At 37.4% G+C, this 20,140-nt stretch overlaps 1 protein-coding gene across 1 annotated transcript; it reads right to left on the bottom strand.

The window, feature by feature from the left end:
• Window positions 1–873: 873 nt before the first annotated feature.
• pym1 (PYM homolog 1, exon junction complex associated factor) lies at window positions 874–19,240 on the bottom strand. Its single transcript, XM_039747328.1, has 3 exons — window positions 19,142–19,240; window positions 12,527–12,620; window positions 874–2,493 (listed from the first exon to the last, which is right to left on the bottom strand). The coding sequence occupies exons 1-3, from the start codon at window positions 19,167–19,169 to the stop codon at window positions 2,001–2,003; spliced, it is 615 nt and encodes a 204-aa protein (XP_039603262.1). The 5' UTR covers window positions 19,170–19,240; the 3' UTR covers window positions 874–2,000.
• Window positions 19,241–20,140: the final 900 nt, after the last annotated feature.

Here is a 20,140-nt window from a genome sequence, read left to right on the forward strand (position 1 = left end):
ATTTTAGAAATTAAACAGATCCTGGCAACTAACTGCTTTATCAAAGTTGTGGGCATGTTTTATCTCCTACGCTTCAAATATCTGCACTGAATTACAGAATGCACATTTGGTTGCCTACATCTTACTTGGCTGGGAGCAGGATCTCTGGCTCAGACAAACACAAAGCTAGGGAGGGATGCTTCATTTTGGGACTCCAGCTCTTACTGGATAGGATTACCATATACTTATACAGGTGTACATTTGCATGTTGACTATAATTTGGAATCTGCTGACTTTCATTTATGCCTTTAGCATATATCAAATTGGTCTAAACAAATTTCTAAACTGAACTCCACAGATGTATGAGGACAAAACAAACCTCATTATCTTAAACAACTTTCTAGAAAGTCTCTCCTTGGGGAGTCATACTAAAGAAAATACAAAAATTGAAAGCGATATAAGTCTTACCATAAAACACTGAGCAAACATGTGCATCTTTCAGCAGCATATTAATAGCATGACAGGACACATCGTTCGATACCCACCCATGGAAATTTGAAAACTAGAGTGTAGTATCATTTCTTTAATCCGGGACAGCACAAAAGCATATCACATAGGCATCTTTGATCCCCATCCATTATTAGATAGATGTGTCAAGATTATCCAAGCCAAGATGAGTCCTACTCTAACAACCAATGACCATAATGCAATATCACATTATCGCTCAAAAGCTGAACACAAACTCAGTTAAAAGTGTCCAATTACACATAATCAAATAAACATTTATTAGATGTTTTATTATTAACAGTTCATTTGATAATTGTATTTAAAGAGAGAACCCATGTTTCTAGCTACAATGGATGGTATATGAAAAAAAAAACAACTCAAGCAGTCTCAAAATTAAATAACAATTTATTGAAGGGCTCACAGCATCCACAGATATAAACAGTTTAGTCCCCCCACCCCAAGTTGCTGGCTGATCACTCCCATAAGTGCTGCTGGGAAAAGTCAGCTTTCTTTCTAAAATTCAAGATAAGTGAATCTAATGCTCAAGAATTAAAAAAAAAAAAAAAAAGAAAAAAGTCAACAGGACCTTGATAGGAGGGCAGCTGGGGCTGTGTTGTTTAGGCCTGGGGCTGTTAAGGGCAGACAAGATGATATTTTGGAGGGGGGAACTGGGTCGAGATTTAAAATAAATATCTTAAAAAATGGTCAAGTTCAGTATTCAGCTGGGGAAAAAAACAATTTTAAGTCCTAGAATTCACTCCCTATACTTCTAACCTTGTACTGAGTCTGCAGAATGAACGGCAAAACGTCCCTCTTTACTATCTACCTACCATCCACATAATGAAGGAGTTACTTAAGCCACCACAAGACAACTTTGCCAATCCAGACTATAGGGGTTTGTGCGTACCATCTATAATTTTGGGAAAGAAAAAACAAACACCAGCAGAATCTGAACTTGAGTGCTCAAGGGACCTACATCTTAAACTTCAACCAGGTAATTCACTCTTTATTTGTAAAGGAATCAAAATGTTAAAAATCAGCAAGGATACTTCTGTTGGATTTTAGATGGGATATCTTTTGTGCAGAAGGACAAAAACCCTGCAAAATGCACTGCCATAATGCTATTTGGAATAGGACAGTACAACCAAACAGAGCTTAAATCAAGGTTCTTTCTCCCAGAATAGTACCTTTACATAAGCCTTCACTTGTTCAGCCTCCAACATCACACATGATATAACTCCCGTTTTTCCAGCTTGCACACTCCCAGGACGGTATGGCCAACCTGCACCAAATCCAGGACGGTCTGAATCACTTGCTCCAAGTCATCACCTCAACAGTCTACTTTTGTCCAGGTCAGCCTCAGCATCACAACCTCCATTGTGTAAGCCCCAGCAGCACACTACCAAGTCCAGCAGTAGCATGTCCACTGTCCAGAAGGGCACAACCAGGTGCACTTAATGTCACTATAGTCAGTCCTGTGCCTCTCTTGGGCTGGCAGGAAAACTCTCTCATTTCTACAGGTTGAGTTCCAACTCTTGCAGCTCCTCCTCTAGGGCTTTTCGACGGCCTAATTTGTCCAGCTGCTCTTTGGTCGGTTGTTTGATCTCACCGCTGTCCAGTTTGTGTTGCAGCTCCTCAACCTGACGTAGTTTCTTCTTCAGGTTTTTGACTTTCTTGGTCTTCTCTAAGGCTCCTTCTGTGCTGCACTCTGGCTCAGTTTCTTGCAAAGCCTCAGGCTGACCACTGATCTCAACTTTTTGAACTGCAACACTCAGTTCATCTTCCTGGTGGTCCCCATTGCCTGCAACTTTATCCTGCTGCTGCTTGCGTTTCTCCTTGCGCTTTAAGTTTCTCTTGGCTGATTTGGACAGTCCTGCTGCGTCACTGCTTGCTCCCTTTACCGCAGCCACCTGCTCCTGCTGCTTGGCTTGTAGGGCATCGGAAGGATTCATCCCTGGGGGCAAATCAGGTTTGCTCTTGAAAAACTTGACATATTTGTTCTCATAGCTGTGAAAAATAATGAAATGAAAACAATATCAAAAGTGTACAGCTACACCGCTTGTCAAGCTCAAAGTGTCCAATACAAATCGGTGAATAAGTGGCTCAAGAAGATGCCTTATACCCAATTACTACTAGGAAGGACAGAAATTCACTACAGAGGTGTTAAGAAGACTTAAACAGCAGACAATGGAGACATGGCCGCAGTCAATCTACATCTCTTAGTTAGCATAAAGGTTGTTAGGGAAAGCTTTTGCAGTATACCACAATACCGATGACCACTGGGCCAGAAAATAAGCTACCTCTGTATCCTACCTGAACCTGCAAGAGGTCACTGCTTCCCAGTATTTAACACTAGAATTACCAGAGCCTACGAAAAAACTCGTAATTCCGTCCCACCTTAAATCGCTTCTTAAATCCCTTCACACCTCTCCGCCAGCGCCCTTTGTCTTCTAAATGTGCTGATAAAGAGAAGCTTGGAGCAGCCGGCTATTCCATCCCCCCACCAATTTAGAACGTGCACGAACTTCAGCTTGATTGAGTATCTGGGAGTGAAGTGGAGTTTTAGAGTGGAAATAATAGATTGTTATTTGGAACACACGCATTTCATGTCTGTTCCGTTTCTACAGTAATCTGTGTCAACACATTGTTAAAACAGAAACGTTTTTTATATTATAGTAGTGAAATGACAAAATGTAGGCATAAACTATATATTGTATGAAGCCTGAAGTCCAAATAGCAAATAAATATTTTCACAAGAATAACACAATTGCACTTTTATTCAAAAATGTAACTGCAGAAACAAAAAGCCGCCTTAACATGCGACATTGACAGCAATTTATTGTAGCTGTTTCCGTGGTTCAATAGAATTGCGCCCCTCTGTTTTGAGAAGTTAACTGCTCTTAGTCTTACTATTTTAGAATAAAAGCATACATTTGATTTCAGTCTGTAACAGCCGGTGCAATTTATGATCCTTGTAAAGGTTAGCTTTTTTTTTTATTCACTTTTCATTCTCTCAGTCGCGTTCAGAATTAATCCATACAACCCCATCTGACACGGCTGTTTTCACTAAAGACGCGCTATAGCTCTGCAGTGTACCACGATGCATAGTAACGCAACTTATGTTCCTGTGTTTGAGCATACTCAAACGGGCATGCTCAAAAAATACACGTGTAATGCCACGAAAAGTACATGCAGACACTTCATTTCGCAAACAAAACAAGTGCACTTTTATTCAAAACTACCTGTATAACCGAAGAAAAAAGAAAGCAAGTTACAGTAGGCGATTGATACGACAGCTTGCATGGTGCAATGCTAAGAAGTGCTGATTTTCATTCTGTGCTATATAAAATAATCACATTCAAATATTAACAGTTCTCACACACCCAAGGACCGTCCTTCCTACATTTACGACACGTGTACTTGTTGCCGTGTACACACCTCTCTGTGCTATGGTTTCTATTACACTGAATGAGCACCTGACACTGTACTTTCTTCCCTGGGGGAAGGTCCCGCATCAGAGAATTTCCAGTTCCTGCATAAATTCACACCCGATCTGACACTGTTCGTTTTTAAATAATATTGCATTAGTGCGATTATATTTTCACATATATTGTCTCTTTCTTTCAGGTGTGTAATAGAAACCACAGCATAGAGAGAAGTGTGTACATTGCTTCTTACAGGAAAAGCGATGGAAAAAGTGCACTTGAATAAAAGTGCACTTTTGTTATACTTTTTTACACCAATATATGTTCCTGTGTTTGAACGACACGGGCAGATGGGGAGTGTCTGATGATTGCATATAGCGCCGAAGTTACTGGTTTTTACCATTCTTTCCTCTGCATGTCCTGGAGTACAAAAGAAACAGCATACAGCAACATGCGGGACTGGCAGGAACACTCAATAAAACTGAAAAAAAAGAAAAGCAAGTGACGGTGAGATCCAAAGAAGGCAGCTTCGCCAGCGTTTGTGTGTCAGAACCCTTTGGGGCGTTAGTATGCATCGTGGTACACTGCAGAGCTATAGCGCGTCTTTAGTGAAAACAGCCGTGTCAGATGGGGTTGTATGGATTGATTCTGAACGCGACTGAGAGAATGAAAAGTGAATAAAAAAAAAAGCTAACCTTTACAAGGATCATAAATTGCACCGGCTGTTACAGACTGAAATCAAATGTATGCTTTTATTCTAAAACAGTAAGACTAAGAGCAATTAACTTCTCAAAAAGGAGAGGCGCAGGTTCGAACTCGTGACCTCTTGATTCCCAAGCGGGGGCTGAGTCTATTGAACCACGGAGGCAGTTACAATAAACTGCTGTCAATGTCGCATGTTAAGGCGGCTTTTTGTTTCTGCAGTTATATTTTTGAATAAAAGCGCAATTGTGTTATTCTTGTGAAAATGTTTCTTTGCTCTTTGGACTTCAGGCTTCATACATTATATAGTTTATGCCTACATTTTGTCATCTACTACTAGATTATAAAAAAACGTTTCTGTTTTAACAATGTGTTGACACAGATTACCGTAGAAACGGAACAGACATGAAATGCGTGTGTTCCAAACAACGATCTATTATTTCCACTCTAAAACTCCACTTCACTCCCAGATACTCAATCAAGCTGAAGTTCGTGTACGTTCTAAATTGGTGGGGGGATGGAATAGCCGGCTGCTCCAAGCTTCTCTTTATCAGCACATTTAGAAGACAAAGGGCGCTGGCGGAGAGGTGTGAAGGGATTTAAGAAGCGATTTAAGGTGGGACGGAATTACGAGTTTTTTCGTAGGCTCTGGTAATTCTAGTGTTAAGTGGTATAGGGATGTGTTTGGTAAGCCTTTTATACAGGCCCCCTGTGCTCCTTTAGGTGTACAGTATAGTAATTTACTTTACATATTTTACATCTCCGCAAAGGCCAGAGTGATTTTTTTGTGCTGTGGTGTGCTGGGCTAATACATAGTTTCAACACGGGTCTACCTAATCTACAAACAAATTTAATCGCAGCCTAAGTTATGGGATGTACTGTTGTCCCCCCGTAGATGGGAGAAGAGGACAAAATGAATACAAAAATGACTGCCACTACGAACAATGCTCTATATCCTGTCTCTGACACAGCACCAGTGACAGCTTTTAACCAACTAATAATTCATTAGAAGTGTTTCACAAAACACTACTTAGACTTCTTGATACCAAGAGCAATATGTCCGCATAATGCTTCACTGTGGCTGTTCTTTTTGCCTTTTTAAGTCAGATGTTTTGATTCTTTTTAGTCATGCTGGTGCTATTTGAGAGGAAATTTGTTGTTTGCCATAATATAACTAATATTTATCTAGCAAGCTTCTGTAAAAAGCCAAATTTCCCTGGGAATAAATGAAATGTTATCTATAAGCTCATCCTCATTTCACCATATACTGTATATGCATTTACTACATGTATGCTTTATGGTCAACTATGATTTCATTACAGGAATTTCACAAAAAAAAAAATTATGCATTTAACTTCAGTGGGAAAAACCTTAAGACACATTAGTTTAAAATGTAAAATTTTTATTTTAAAATTTAAATATACAATTTGCTCAGTTGGACTAGTACAATTATCTTTTATGTGTCACCTTGTGTAAAGTGTGAACTGGCTCAGAATTACTTTTGCCGCAGTTTTGACTCAGGCAAATGATGAAATCACTTTACCCCTCAGTTGGCTCAACTATACTAGACTCGTGTCAAATACTGAGATTGTAAACAGAACTATTTTGATGAGAACAGACCTTTCTGCCCAACATGTTCGTCAGTCCTGTTCACGAAGTTTCTCCAACATGCTATGAATCCAGGTTTTGAAGGGTCCCAAACTACTCCTATCTACTATGAATGCACAATAATATTGGAGTAATATTTATCAGCAGATAAAAGGTTAAAATTATTTTATTGGCATCGGACCAATGACTAGATTTGACTGATAATTTAATCCAATATTTGATGACGCACTCACTTTGCTTTGGATTTGGAAGATGTTTAGGAGACACTGAACTTCTGTGCAAAAATGTCTGAGGTATGAAAGTTTCTCTAAGTGACAGCAACATAAAATGTGGCATTTGTACTACTTGTTTAACTAATATCTTGTGTGAAGGAACCAATGTGTGAAATTTAAATACCAACGTTACATACATGAAGACAAGCAACCCTAACAAATGCACAGAATTCCTCGGAGAAAAAGAGAAGAATCCTACATGACCACACACAAATCAAAAACTGAAGTTGCTCAACCTGTTGATTAGTTTCTTGAAAAATAACATTTCAAAAAGACAGTGCAAAGGCTAAAACAGTTATTACAAAGGTAACTACAAAGGTGATGGAATTTATTGCTCTGGATGGTCAGTCATTTTCTGCTGTGGAAGACAACAGGATTTTGAAGGTTTGTTGAGTATCTCAAGCTCCGTTACACAATAACCAGTCATCATTGTATGGACATTGCATACAAGTCCTATGAGTGTACTTAGTGTAACTGCTCAGTAGACTGACCAGAATTTTGAATTATAGAAAGGAATCCTTCACACCCAAGAATGCTCATAATTATACACTGGCACTGCACTCTCCATGGTATTTAAAAGAATATTTTAATTGTGGAAAATACCCAAAAAGAATATTGATGTGACGGTATAGACTATGGAGGAACGCTGGATAGCCAAGTTTGCCATGTATAACTCATACATTACAGCTTGCTGTGAATGATGGCAGGTATACTATCCTAGCACAGTGTCTCGGATATAATAGCAAGCAAAAGAATGATAGTCATTTTAAGCATACACAATTAGCCAACTCTTGTGTAAAAATACACAAACATAGCTTGGTATGAAGCTGAAAATAATTTACCAAGCTGTTGCTACTGGATCGAAGAGCACATTTTATATGCTGCAAAGCTTGCTGGAGGAAAAGAGAACTCTCGGGGAATATGCGGCTGAGTTTGAGTTGTCCGCAACTCTAAAATCTAATAAGTGGGATTTGGTTGAGAATATAATCGCACTTCATGTCCCATTTAAACAATTGACAAGGTAAATTTGCCAATCTTAGGCCTTGGATTCTAATGTGATTCCCTCAATTAATGCAATAAAATGGCTATTGAGCACTTCCAAGTTAAAATTATTAAAAGCTCTCTCTTGGAGGCTGTAAAATTTGTTTCAGTGAGATTTACACAGAAACCATCTGCTGTGTTGCCACTACTGTTGACCCAAGATACAAGGAATGTTGCATTGATGCAGAGGTAAATGACCAGAACATAAAATGCTGCAAGCTCAGATGGAGCAAGCATTGAACACAGAAAACAAGCAACTCTTAGGCAGACTATCCACAGCAGAAAAGGGCTAAGATAACTGACAAGGGGACATGCACACTCTTCAATATGTGCAAGAAAATTTTTGAAGAGAAAATACAGAAGCCTTGGCAAAACAGCCAGGTGGCAAGAGAGTCGAGTATTTATAATAAAATAAAAAAAAAGGTAAATGTGGTCATTAAAGCATTATTCATAAGTAATAACTAAGGCTGTAAAGTCTAAAAAAGCAAATAAATTGCCTCACACTAACTTTATTGTGTTACTTAAGATGTGCTTTGCAATATAGCAGAATTCTATAGATCTATTTTTGCACATACCTTTTAGGATCACCCAATACATATTTCTCAGTTTTTAACCCTGTATTGTTACTAGTCATTAGTTAAACCATCAGATTTCTCGGTTTTAGTTGTTGTCTAGAGACTGAGCAAAAAAATAGCCATTGCTTTAAAATTTGGGTCGGTCTGTGATATTTTCCTAATAAACAATTAAAAATTATTTTACATATTGCTTTGAAATACTGTAGGCTGCTTAATAAATACATACAGTAATTACAAAACACTTAAAGCCATAGTGCATTTCAGTTTATGTACTGGTGGAAAAAAATGATATAAGGTAGAGATATAAGGTCCTGTGGTCCCTAAGAAAAAAAGAAGCATAGATGGAATAAAAGAAAAACTATTAATGACTGCATTGTACATTTGAGCAAATACATACAGTTTTGTCTGGTTTTCAAATCTCAGTGAAAGAGTGTGGTGTGTCTTATCTCTCCTATTTTGCTTTTTGTGAGAGTTGGTCACCTTCATTAAATTCACATTTTTCATGCGAGTTTCAACTGCCCAACTCGTAAGCATTTCATACTGTACAGTGAAAAAGTAAAATTATCAATAATAAATAAAAACGGCACAAACATGCATTCAAGCACCCTGAAATATTACCCCACATTCAAATACTTTATACTTACTTCTTATTATGAACATTCAAATCTTAATCTGTCCGCCCCAGTAAAATTCAAAATGCATGCCAATCTTTTCTTGTATATAATGCTGTATATTGTATGCATGTTTAAAAACGTGTGCAAGAGCCACAGGGATGCTTTTGTTCACTAAGAAAAACCTCCCTCTCATAATAAAAAACCAGAATGATAAACTTCCACAAAAAAATATTTATTTCTCAAATGCCTTTCAGTTCATACAATTTAATTCTTTCAGCTGTGGTTAGATTTATTCCACCAAAAACAAAGACAATTATTATGTGGTATTTAAGACTACAGCATAGACTAGATAGCCATCTAAATGTGGTTTAGCGGAAGTAATTAATTTTAAAGAATGTAAATGATGTGAAGAAAGTTACTGTTTGTCTTAAGTGATATTACTTAATCCTTTCTGATCGTATCATTTTACATTTTCAATTTACTATTTTTTTTCCAATTCTTGTTGCATTTGTTCCATCACAAAAGTGTTACTCATAGCAACAGCCTGCTAAATAATTTCCCATAAAACCAGCAGGTAGCTAGACAAATGTGGCAGATGTTATTTTTAATGATTATACTTAGTATGCAAAAGTGAAGTGTTACATACAGTGCATCCAGAAAGTATTCACAGTGCATCACTTTTTCCACATTTTGTTATGTTACAGCCAAAATGGATTAAATTCATTTTTTTTCCTCAGAATTCTACACACAACACCCCATAATGATAACGTGAAAAAAGTTTACTTGAGGTTTTTGCAAATTTATTAAAAATAAAAAAACTGAAAAATCACATGTACATAAGTATTCACAGCCTTTGCCATGAATCTCAAAATTGAGCTCAAGTGCATCCTGTTTCCCCTGGTCATCCTTGAGATGTTTCTGCAGCTTAATTGGAGTCCACCTGTGGTAAATTCAGTTGATTGGACATGATTTGGAAAGGCACACACCTGTCTATATAAGGTCCCACAGTTGACAGTTCATGTCAGAGCACAAACCAAGCATGAAGTCAAAGGAATTGTCTGTAGACCTCTGAGACAGGATTGTCTCGAAGCACAAATCTGGGGAAAGTTGCAGAAAAATTTCTGCTGCTTTGAAGGTCCCAATGAGCACAGTGGCCTCCATTATCCATAAGTGGAAGATGTTTGAAACCACCAAGACTCTTCCTAGAGCTGGCCGGCCATCTAAACTGAGCAATCGGGGGAGAAGGGCCTTAGTCAGGGAGGTGACCAAGAACCTGATGGTCACTCTGTCAGAGCTCCAGAGGTCCTCTGTGGAGAGAGGAGAACCTTCCAGAAGGACAACCATCTCTGCAGCAATCCACCAATCAGGCCTGTATGGTAGAGTGGCCAGACGGAAGCCACTCCTTAGTAAAAGGCACATGGCAGCCCGCCTGGAGTTTGCCAAAAGGCACCTGAAGAACTCTCAGACCATGAGAAACAAAATTCTCTGGTCTGATGAGACAAAGATTGAACTCTTTGGTGTGAATGCCAGGTGTCACGTTTGTAGGAAACCAGGCACTGCTCATCACCAGGCCAATACCATCCCTACAGTGAAGCATGGTGGTAAAAGCATCATGCTGTAGGAATGTTTTTCAGCGGCAGGAACTGGGAGAATAGTTAGAATAAAGGGAAAGATGACTGCAGCAATGTACAGAGACATCCTGGATGAAAACCTGCTCCAGAGCTCTCTTGACCTCAGACTGGGGCGACGGTTTATCTTTCAGCAGGACAACGACCCTAAGCACACAGCCAAGGTATCAAAGGAGTGGCTTCAGGACAACTCTGTGAATGTCCTTGAGTGGCCCAACCAGAGCCCAGACTTGAATCCGATTGAACATCTCTGGAGAGATCTTAAAATGGCTGTGCACCGACGCTTCCCATCCAACCTGATGGAGCTTGAGAGGTGCTGCAAAGAGGAATGGGCGAAACTGGCCAAGGATAGGTGTGCCAAGCTTGTGGCATCATATTCAAAAAGACTTGAGGCTGTAATTGCTGCCAAAGGTGCATCGACAAAGTATTGAGCAAAGGCTGTAAATAATTATGCAAGTGATCTCTCAGTTTTTTTATTTTTTAATAAATTTGCAAAAACCTCAAGTAAACTTTTTTCATGTTGTCATTATGGGGTGTTGTGTGCAGAATTCTGAGGTAAAAAATGAATTTAATCCATTCTGGAATGAGGCTGTAACATAACAAAATGTGGAAAAAGTGATGCGCTGTGAATACTTTCCGGATGCACTGTAAATAAGTGTTACATTTCTCTGTATTCCTCATTCAAATAGATTGTGTTTCATTTTTCTCTCTAGTTTATAAATGTGTATATTGGTACTGGCAGATAGGCACATAGACATTATCAGTTATCTGCATTGGCGCAGAATTCGCATATTGGTGCCGTCCTACCATACTACTTTCTAAAATGTTACATGTGTTTATGGCCCTCTGTGTGACAAACGGCTTTCTGAACAGCAGGTGCAAGGAAGTATACAGTCAACGCTATTTTTGGGCTCACTTTTATGCTTTATAATTGACTTTAAAATATATTTGCTCCAATAATCATGAATTACAGTACCTAGTTGCACTGCTTATACTACCTAAAGCCTATAAAGCATCTGAGACCTTCTGATAATGGCCATCCAATTGTTCCGAAATTGTAAGATTTGACTTGACTTTTAAAAAGCTCTATCCAGAAATGATAAACTTATCCTATTCTGTTACTTTGTATATGCCTTTATACCATAGCAGTGCATAATCAGTATATCCATCCATCCATTATCCAACCTGCTCTCATTTGGTTACTTTCTGCTGCTCAGTTTACCACTGATATGTACTGTATCTGTGTTCTCTCTTTGGTTTTCGTTATAATATTCTGGGAAAAGCTAAATTTCCCCATGGGATGGAGGGAAAGGCGGACTATCTATCCTGTTTAGTATCTTTTTAATTTTCCTATCATGGCTTTGTACATTTCTTTATGATACTGTTTAAAATCTACTTGCTAAGCTTCCAAAGTCTGACTATTTGCCAATGAAACATTTACTGTACTACTGCATTTTTCACATTTAGCATTAATACTGCATTGTAATCTTGCTAGCTTTATAAAACACCATGTGATGGATTATTCTATTATTAATGCAACATAACATAAAGGCGTAAAGTAGGAGTATGTAACCATACTACCATTCCTTTTTTTTTTTTGCGCTCCAACTTAATGCCCCTCTATAACTGTATTCTCACTCCACACATTTGGAGATTAAAAATCTCAAAAATGAATTAAAATTGAGGCTTAACGCAAAAGCTCACTGAAACAGAAATAAATCTGCCAATGATTTTGCAGTCTATACCCTTTGATCTTTCTAAAAATCATCCATTCCGGGGTACTCAATATTTTATAATGCACACTAAATTCTTAACTCTACCTCATTAGTACCTTTACTATAACCATACAAATGTATAAAACCAAAATGTGTGTGACAATTTCAGAGATATTACCAAAAAAGTAATAAAAGTAGACTTCCAATGCCTGTTACAGCTTAAAAATTGAAAGGGCCTGAGGAAAATCACATGCAAAACAGTCACAGAGGAGCAATTTTTCCTATTTGAAAAACCACATAAAGTTGATTCACATTTCAATTAACTGAGAAACACTTTGTTGAATGAGAACTGCACAGTGTAAAAAAAGTAAAGAAAAAATGCTAAAGAAAAAATATGAAAGAATTACGCAAAATACGCTAAATCAATGCCCCACTGCCATCCCATTGACCAAGAGCTTACACCGGCACTTCCTCTTGAGGAACATAACCATCCTTTACTCTTCTTGGCTTCCTCCAGGTCCCATCTGGCCGCTGTGTTGCTGCAATATATTTTCCTGGCAACAAGAAAACAGAAATAAAATTGTCTTCTGCTTAGGTAGATTTCTTGCTTACTAGTTTTTTTGACTCACCAGTATTTCACTGGTCTATAAACACCACTGAATACTGACTACTGAATACCACCAACCCGTCAAAATACTGACAGCAGATAGTTTTACTAACACTGATTTAGGTTACAAAGTACAATTGATGTCATTTTCTTAACTTAAACAATAAACAAGAACAGAATAAAAATTTAATTTGCAAAGTGTTTCTTTTTATTTGGATTAATATTAAGGTCAATGCAGATATAAAAAGGCTCTACCTCAGGATGTACGTTCAAATGGAAAAGCAATACTCTTATTTATAGTAAAAAAAAAAAAGAGACTACTTTTTAATTGTCAGAATAGGATTAGCATTTACCTCAATATCTTAATGCTAGACTCTTTCTCTCTGCAACATTAAAATGTATTAAGTTGATTTGAAAATGGATGAGTGGATAGATATATGATGATGATTTAATATTTTGTTGCTGCTAGGACTTCTCTGTGATAAGGCAGAATAAGATTTCCCACTAGGAACAAGTAAAGTTCCATTTATCTACCTACATATATATTTAAATTGCTCCTTACAGGTAGAATGAAAGATGGATTAAGCCTTCTCATAAAAGAATGTGCTCCATTTCCAATAGAGATGAGTTACTAATTAATAGAATGTTTGGGAAAAAAGTGCAGCCACTGTGGCATTCAAAGGAAGAAGCAGTCTGTCATTGGTTTACGAGGAACCCTGCAAAATGAAACTTTGAGCATACTATCATACATCATCAGCATCACTGGTTATTTGAAAATCACAACCTGCATTTACATTAGGCTGGATCTAAATCAGATAATATTCCACAAAATACAGTCAGATTTATATTAGAACCTAATCTACATTCATTATAACCAAGTCTAGGGACTGTGAATACAGACTACTGAACTTCTGGTGCAATACCCCTCTTCTCCACAAAGGAAAGCTGAAAAACAGACCACCAATTGGATAAAAAGTAAAATTTAAAAAAGGCCAAGTGAGAGCTACCTAAACTATCATCCAAGTTGCACCAGGGTCACACAAGCTCTTAATGTGAAAGACGAAAGCTAAAGGAGCCCAGGAATTTCAAGCTACACTTCCTGCTACTTTAAGCGTATAAATGGCAGGTTGCATGTGCGCAGAATCTCTTCTAGGCTCAAGCTGTCACGTACTGGAGATAAGGGACCATTGCTTTATTTTGGGCACTAGAGTTTACTCTGGCTTTTGACTCCACAAGCTCATTAAATGCTTGCTCACAGGAAACTCAAGTTAAAAAAGGTTTCAGACTACATACTAAAGTAATATTGCAGATATGAAGGTGAGCAAATAATGTAAAATAAATTTTGGTGACACTACTGCTTTGCACATGCATTCAAGCAGTTTTTTATAATACTGACATCTCTATTTATTGTCCCTATTAATTCACAAAAAAAAAACTTGACATCTGATTGAAAAATCATTAATTAAAAAAAATATTTATGATTTTAAATTCATGTTAAGGAAGACATTAGATTCAATCATAACCTCATTTATTTAGAATTCAAAACATCCACACATCCAAAGGGCAACCCTACAAAGACCTAAGGCGGAAGGTGGCGTGGCATGGCTTTACCTAACTTTCAATTTTATTATTGGGCGGCAAATATACAAGCTATAAAAACCTGGACACAAATAGATGAACACACACAGGTTTGGTCTGCAACAGAAATAAAACCCTGCAGTACTTCTAAATATTCCTTGCTTTGTGCCCCAGTAAATACAAGTTATCACCAATACACTAACAACTCAATTGTGCTTCATTCATTCAGAATATGGAACCAATGTAGGAAGTACTTCAAGATAGACAAACTTTTATCTGTAGCACCTATACAAAATTATCACCTTTATCCACCCTCTCAAACGTATACAGTTTTTAATGTTTGTAAAACATGTTATTAAATCACTTAGACATTTATGCATAGATAACGTCTTTGCATCCCATGTACAATTACACTCCAAATTTAACTTTTCATCAGTTTTTCCACTATTTCCAAATTTGAAACTTTGCTAAACAAAATCTGCCCAAATTTTCTTCACCTTCAACCTACTTCTATTCCAGAAGAAATATTAATCAGTCTTGAGGACTCGTACAGCATTTCTGTAATATATAAAAACATTTTAAAGTCCCTCCTTTTCAATGATCCCAGAGTACAGTGGGAAAAGGATCTCTTACTTAACATTTCAGAAAACGAGTGGAATGCAGCCATGTACAGAATTTTTTCCAGCTCCATATGCGCAAAGCATTCAATTATTCAACTTAAAATTATCTATCAAGCACATCTGTCTCATTTAAAATTGTCCAAAATGCTTCCAGGGTGAGATCCAACCTGCGAACGTTGCAATCGAGCTCTAGCCTCAATGGGCCACATGCTTTGGGCGTGCATCAAATTAACATTATTCTGGACCAAAATCTTTAAATGCCTTTCAGACAGCCGTGGTGTCACATTCCCTCCTAATCCATAAACAGCTGTGTTTGGTGGACTCCCAGATGGGCTTAAAGTGGAGAAGGACTTACAAACTGTAATTGCTTTTATTTCACTATTGGCATGTAGACTTATCTTGCTCAACTGAAAGAATCGTAGCCACCTCTTTTAAGGTCAATGGGTAACTGATGTTAAACACTGCTTGAAATTGGAAAAGTCAAATTCTCACTCAGAGGATCTGTTGAAAATTTTTTGAAACCAGGCCGGATCTAATCGATAATATTTTAGAATAAGCATTTATATGTGGGAAAAGGATTTTCGCCCCCTTTTTTCTACAGTCAGATAACATCACTCAAAAACTAGAGTTAAATTTAGTATTTAATATATTGAAATGTTTCTTTTTTTCTTTATTATAAATAGGTTGCCAAATTAAAAATCTGGTCACATTTTAAATCATTTAGTAACATTGTTTGACAGTTAATGTGCAGCAAGTCAGCTCAGGCAATACAGTACACACATTGGGCATAAATAAACCTACCCTGGGATCACCCCATATTGTAAAACACAGAATTTTATGTTGACATCTTTTGTTATACACACAGAGTACATTGAAATTGTTCCCGTCAAGTCTGACAAGTTGTTTGTTCATTCCCTACGGTACCTCACTTTGTGTCTCTAAACTAGCTTCTTTACACAGGGCAGTAAATGGATTTTCTTGGCCTGATCTTCTAAATGCTCCCAGGCCAATGAATCATGGATGAGTCCTCAAGTACAGTATGTTTGATCAAACTTAAAAATAATTATTTTCTACATACAGAGATGTGGAGTTTAGTGTCTGAATTCTGCATTTTCCTTCCCATTACTGCTTCCTTTTTTGTCTAGGTACTTTATCTCAAAGACATGGCAACTTCAAATTGGCCTCCAAGAGCAGGTACCTGCACAAGCCTGTCATGAAATAAGTTGATGCTCTGCCCAAGGATGGCTCATGCCCTCGCAATCTTTTGCCAAGAATATCCAACAAAATTGAGTAAAGTTATTTTATGGCCTTAACTCTCTACCACTGTCTAAAAAAATAAATGATTGTGAAGACCATTTGTCTTGCCATCTTGACAGTATGTTTTTTTTTAAAACGGACACATTCAGATAATCTAAATTCTATTTCAAACTGCAATGAAAACTGCTACTTTAAGACAGATGCATCTGATTGTATGTTCCATACACGTAAAATGAACCAAACTGCAATGTTTCTAAAATAACGACCAATTATTTTTTTGCTTCCAGCTTTATCAGTATGTATATACTAAATATACCTGAAAAAATACAATTGGAAAAATAAATAATTTTAGAACTTATTCTGTAGTAGAGCCTATTAATTTACTTTGTGCCAATCCAGCATGCTATATCCTTGAAACAAGGCACAAGAGAAAACTTAATTGTACTGAGTTTTACCAAACAAAATACTGCCAATACAAGATCAATCTCTTTTAGGACCAGCAAAGTACAAAGTTATCAGTTATCTTTGGAACAGTTTCATGATACACTCAGAAGCCACTGGGTGCAGCAAACTGCAGGTACTGCACTTCTCATTTGCGAGAGATGAGAGAACAAGTGCTCGAGACATTGATACACTTACGACTGATACAGATTCAGAAACTAAAGAAAACTACAGGAGGAATTATACAGCAATGAATTTTTTCATTGCTCTAAACAGCAGTCCTCTAGCCTGCTGGAGACAGAAAGTAGCCAAATGCTTGTTTTTCTGGTCAATTCATACATCTGTCCCTGCTACATCCGTACCTAGCGAGTGAGTGTATCATCGATTCAACCAGGACCCCACATCTAACGGGTCAGTAAGGCATTGAAGCAGGAAATAAAAGGACAGTCACTGCTGGAGTAATGCTTAATGTTTACTTAGAAAATAAATAGATAAACCTTAAATTTGGATGGCTTTGTGCTGCAGTCAGTTTTTACTATTGGTAGATACTGTCACTTATATAGAGTACAGTTGGCCCCCCGCATCCACAGATTCAACGAACTGCACATTGAAAATATTTTAAAAAATTCTATCCCCTCTTTTTTATTCTATTTATTTTTATTCATTTATTCATTTACTTCATTTTACTAGTTTAAAGTTTTACTCTGCTGGCCTAACTCTCTTTCTCATGGGTGGGGGTTGATGTGTCAAATCTAGATTTGTTAAACCTGACTTGCTTGCATGGAATGTTATTTGATTTTAATAAAATCAATAAAATGCAAAAATAAATAAATAAATAAATTAATAAATTTAAAGTTCCAAAAAGCCAAACTGGGTGGGTGTGGACAGGGTCAGTCAGACTTGCCAGCCAGCCATCCATGTTCACCCCTCGAAGTTTGGTAAAGATCCATTTATTTCCTCTTCAGTCATCGGTAGTAGCAATGAGTAGTGTGGAAGGACTCAACAAGAGCAAACTCAGAATCTAAAAAGAATTGTAAAGAGCTACATCTCAATGAAAAAAAATTAAAATCTTAGATCATTTGAAAAGTGGCATGTCGGTTGCTGATGTGGGCTATAAGGTCAGTAAGAACGAGTCTAGCTTTTGTACAATAAATCAGTAAGAAGCTTAAATTCGTTTAAGTGTTAGTGCTATTATAAATAATCTGGATATACAGAAGCTATATGCAAATACTATGCCATTTCATAAAAGGGACTTCAGCATTTGCAGATTTTGATATCTGTGAGGGGTCCTGGAAACAAACCCCCACAAAAACTGAGGAACAAATACAATGAAATTATTACTTGCAAACCAACACACTTTATCTTATGCAATGCTAACATTTGTTAACTTTAAATTTATTTTATTAAAAAAGAAAATGTATAAAAATGTTATGCTGAAACATAGGTTGGGGGTTCAATTCTGTTTTGTTAATTTCAACTTGATTGTATGGAATATTACTTTCTTCAAATAAAATTTTATTTAAAAAAGCAACATAAGTTTATGTGCACTGATTTGAACTTAAATTACAATATTGATATAAACATGTTCAATAATAAATACTAGTACATTTCTTTTATTAACATTTAATATGAATGGAATATTATACCACAAAGCTTCATTGTATTGTGGGCACTGCCGTCAATTTAACCTTTCTGTATGTCAAAATATGGGCACAGACATTGGTCAGCATTTTAAGATCCATTTAAACTCGAAATCATAAAAGTTCACATTAAAACTCTCATTGGTTTCTGCTAGGTTACTTTTTTCGAAAAAGCGCCAATAAAACAGTGAATTTCTTGCAAGTCTGTGCACGTTTACAAGTGTTTACTCTTCATAAGTGACATGGATTTGGGTAAACGAGGTATCTGGCCAAAACATTCAGTGCTAAATGTTTAGGAGTGATCCCACAAACAAAAATTGACACATTTACTCGAATGTGTATGTTTATATGCAAGGTCATAAATTAAACGCAATTAAACAAAGACTCAAAGTAACTGCGGTGAAAACCTGCGTCCACTCTGGCCTTCTACGGCGGGGTTTGCCTACTCATCCACAAATAGTAGTGCAATGATCCATAAGCTACACAGTGATTCGAAGCTGTAAAAGATTTGAAAGTTCTGCTTAGCTAAGACGGAGGGGTTTTGGAGAACCATTACTTCGTTGGCGCCCATGCAAAACGTGAACAACGTGGATGAGGGGGCGGGGTGGTCGAGTGCTGCAGTATTCTGCAGGAATGATTACAGGCCAATCAATGTAAGAGACATAACGGCCCATTAGTTTCCGACAACGTGAGTGGGATACGGCAACACCATCGAAAATCCTGCAGTGCAAAGCTCACAAAACGCCGCTACGATACGACGTAGCCCGCCGTCACAAACATGTATAAATGGCTAAATCGATTACTCAGGAAAAATGAAAAAAAAACACACAGATATCAGGGTAAACACCAAAACGATCTTCTTATTAAGAATTAACCAGGAGCTACAAATGCAACAATCACCATTACACCTTCTCTATGATTTGTTCACATACCAGATTCGTCCGTCACATAAGTCGCCATGTTCAGTAGAGATGCACATCCGGGCGCCAGCGGAAGTGCTGCTATGTCATGCGAGATGCGCGAAAGAGGCGGAGTCCCCGTTTGGAAGCCCATTCAACGCTGCCCTCTAGTGGCTGAATGTAATGTTGAAGGCCAAGACTTTCAAAGGCCAACAGAGGAGAAGGGTCTGGCTGCAGCCTGCAATACCTAGGAATTTAGACACGGAACGCCCTTCATATCACGGAACGCCCCCCAGCACTAGTCACGGAACGCCCTCTGATGTCAGTTTCGAGACGTCATCATTGTTTTGTCGGAGTCCGGAGGAATGGTGGACTTAGAATATATCTTTCTAAAAGAGTTTCGAGGAAAGAAGAAGAGTTTGTGTTGGAAATTAAGATGGCAGTGAGTTTGTTGCAAGTTGTACTAGTATTAGGTAATATTATACTTTACTGCTAGGGTACGAATTATACCACAGTGTAATAAAGCTGTTGAATCAACTTTCAGGTTCCGTGCAGTACTAAGCGCTCTAAGAAAGTATTAACAGTTAAACAACAAACAGAATGGTTTGTGTAGCTAGTTGTTACAGGGCTAATCGGAATACTCGATTCTGAGTAAAATTCTGAGTATAATTAACCATAGCGCAGTGTAACGGACTGTAATCAAATATAAGTGACCGTGATTAAGTACTTATAATTGCCAGAATATCATTCACCATTTGTCCTGTATATCACGTATATGCAAGTTAATCAGAAGCAAAACCAGTAACCAGTAACCTGGTATTTTAGATATCAAAATATATTTCAGAAAGACAATACAGAGAGATTGAGCCATTATAAGGTAATGTTCCACAGAAAGCTTATTGTTTGCAAAATTTTCTAAGACAAACACAGTTAATAATGGATATACTGGTTTTCAATTATAGTAATGTTGGTAGTCTGAAGTTTGAATATACTTAGGTCACTTTAGATGATCTTTTTCATAGTTCTGTATAT

The sequence above is a fragment of the Polypterus senegalus genome, chromosome 3, assembly GCF_016835505.1.
Source record: "Polypterus senegalus isolate Bchr_013 chromosome 3, ASM1683550v1, whole genome shotgun sequence".
In the NCBI taxonomy this organism is placed as follows: Eukaryota; Metazoa; Chordata; class Cladistia; order Polypteriformes; family Polypteridae; genus Polypterus; species Polypterus senegalus.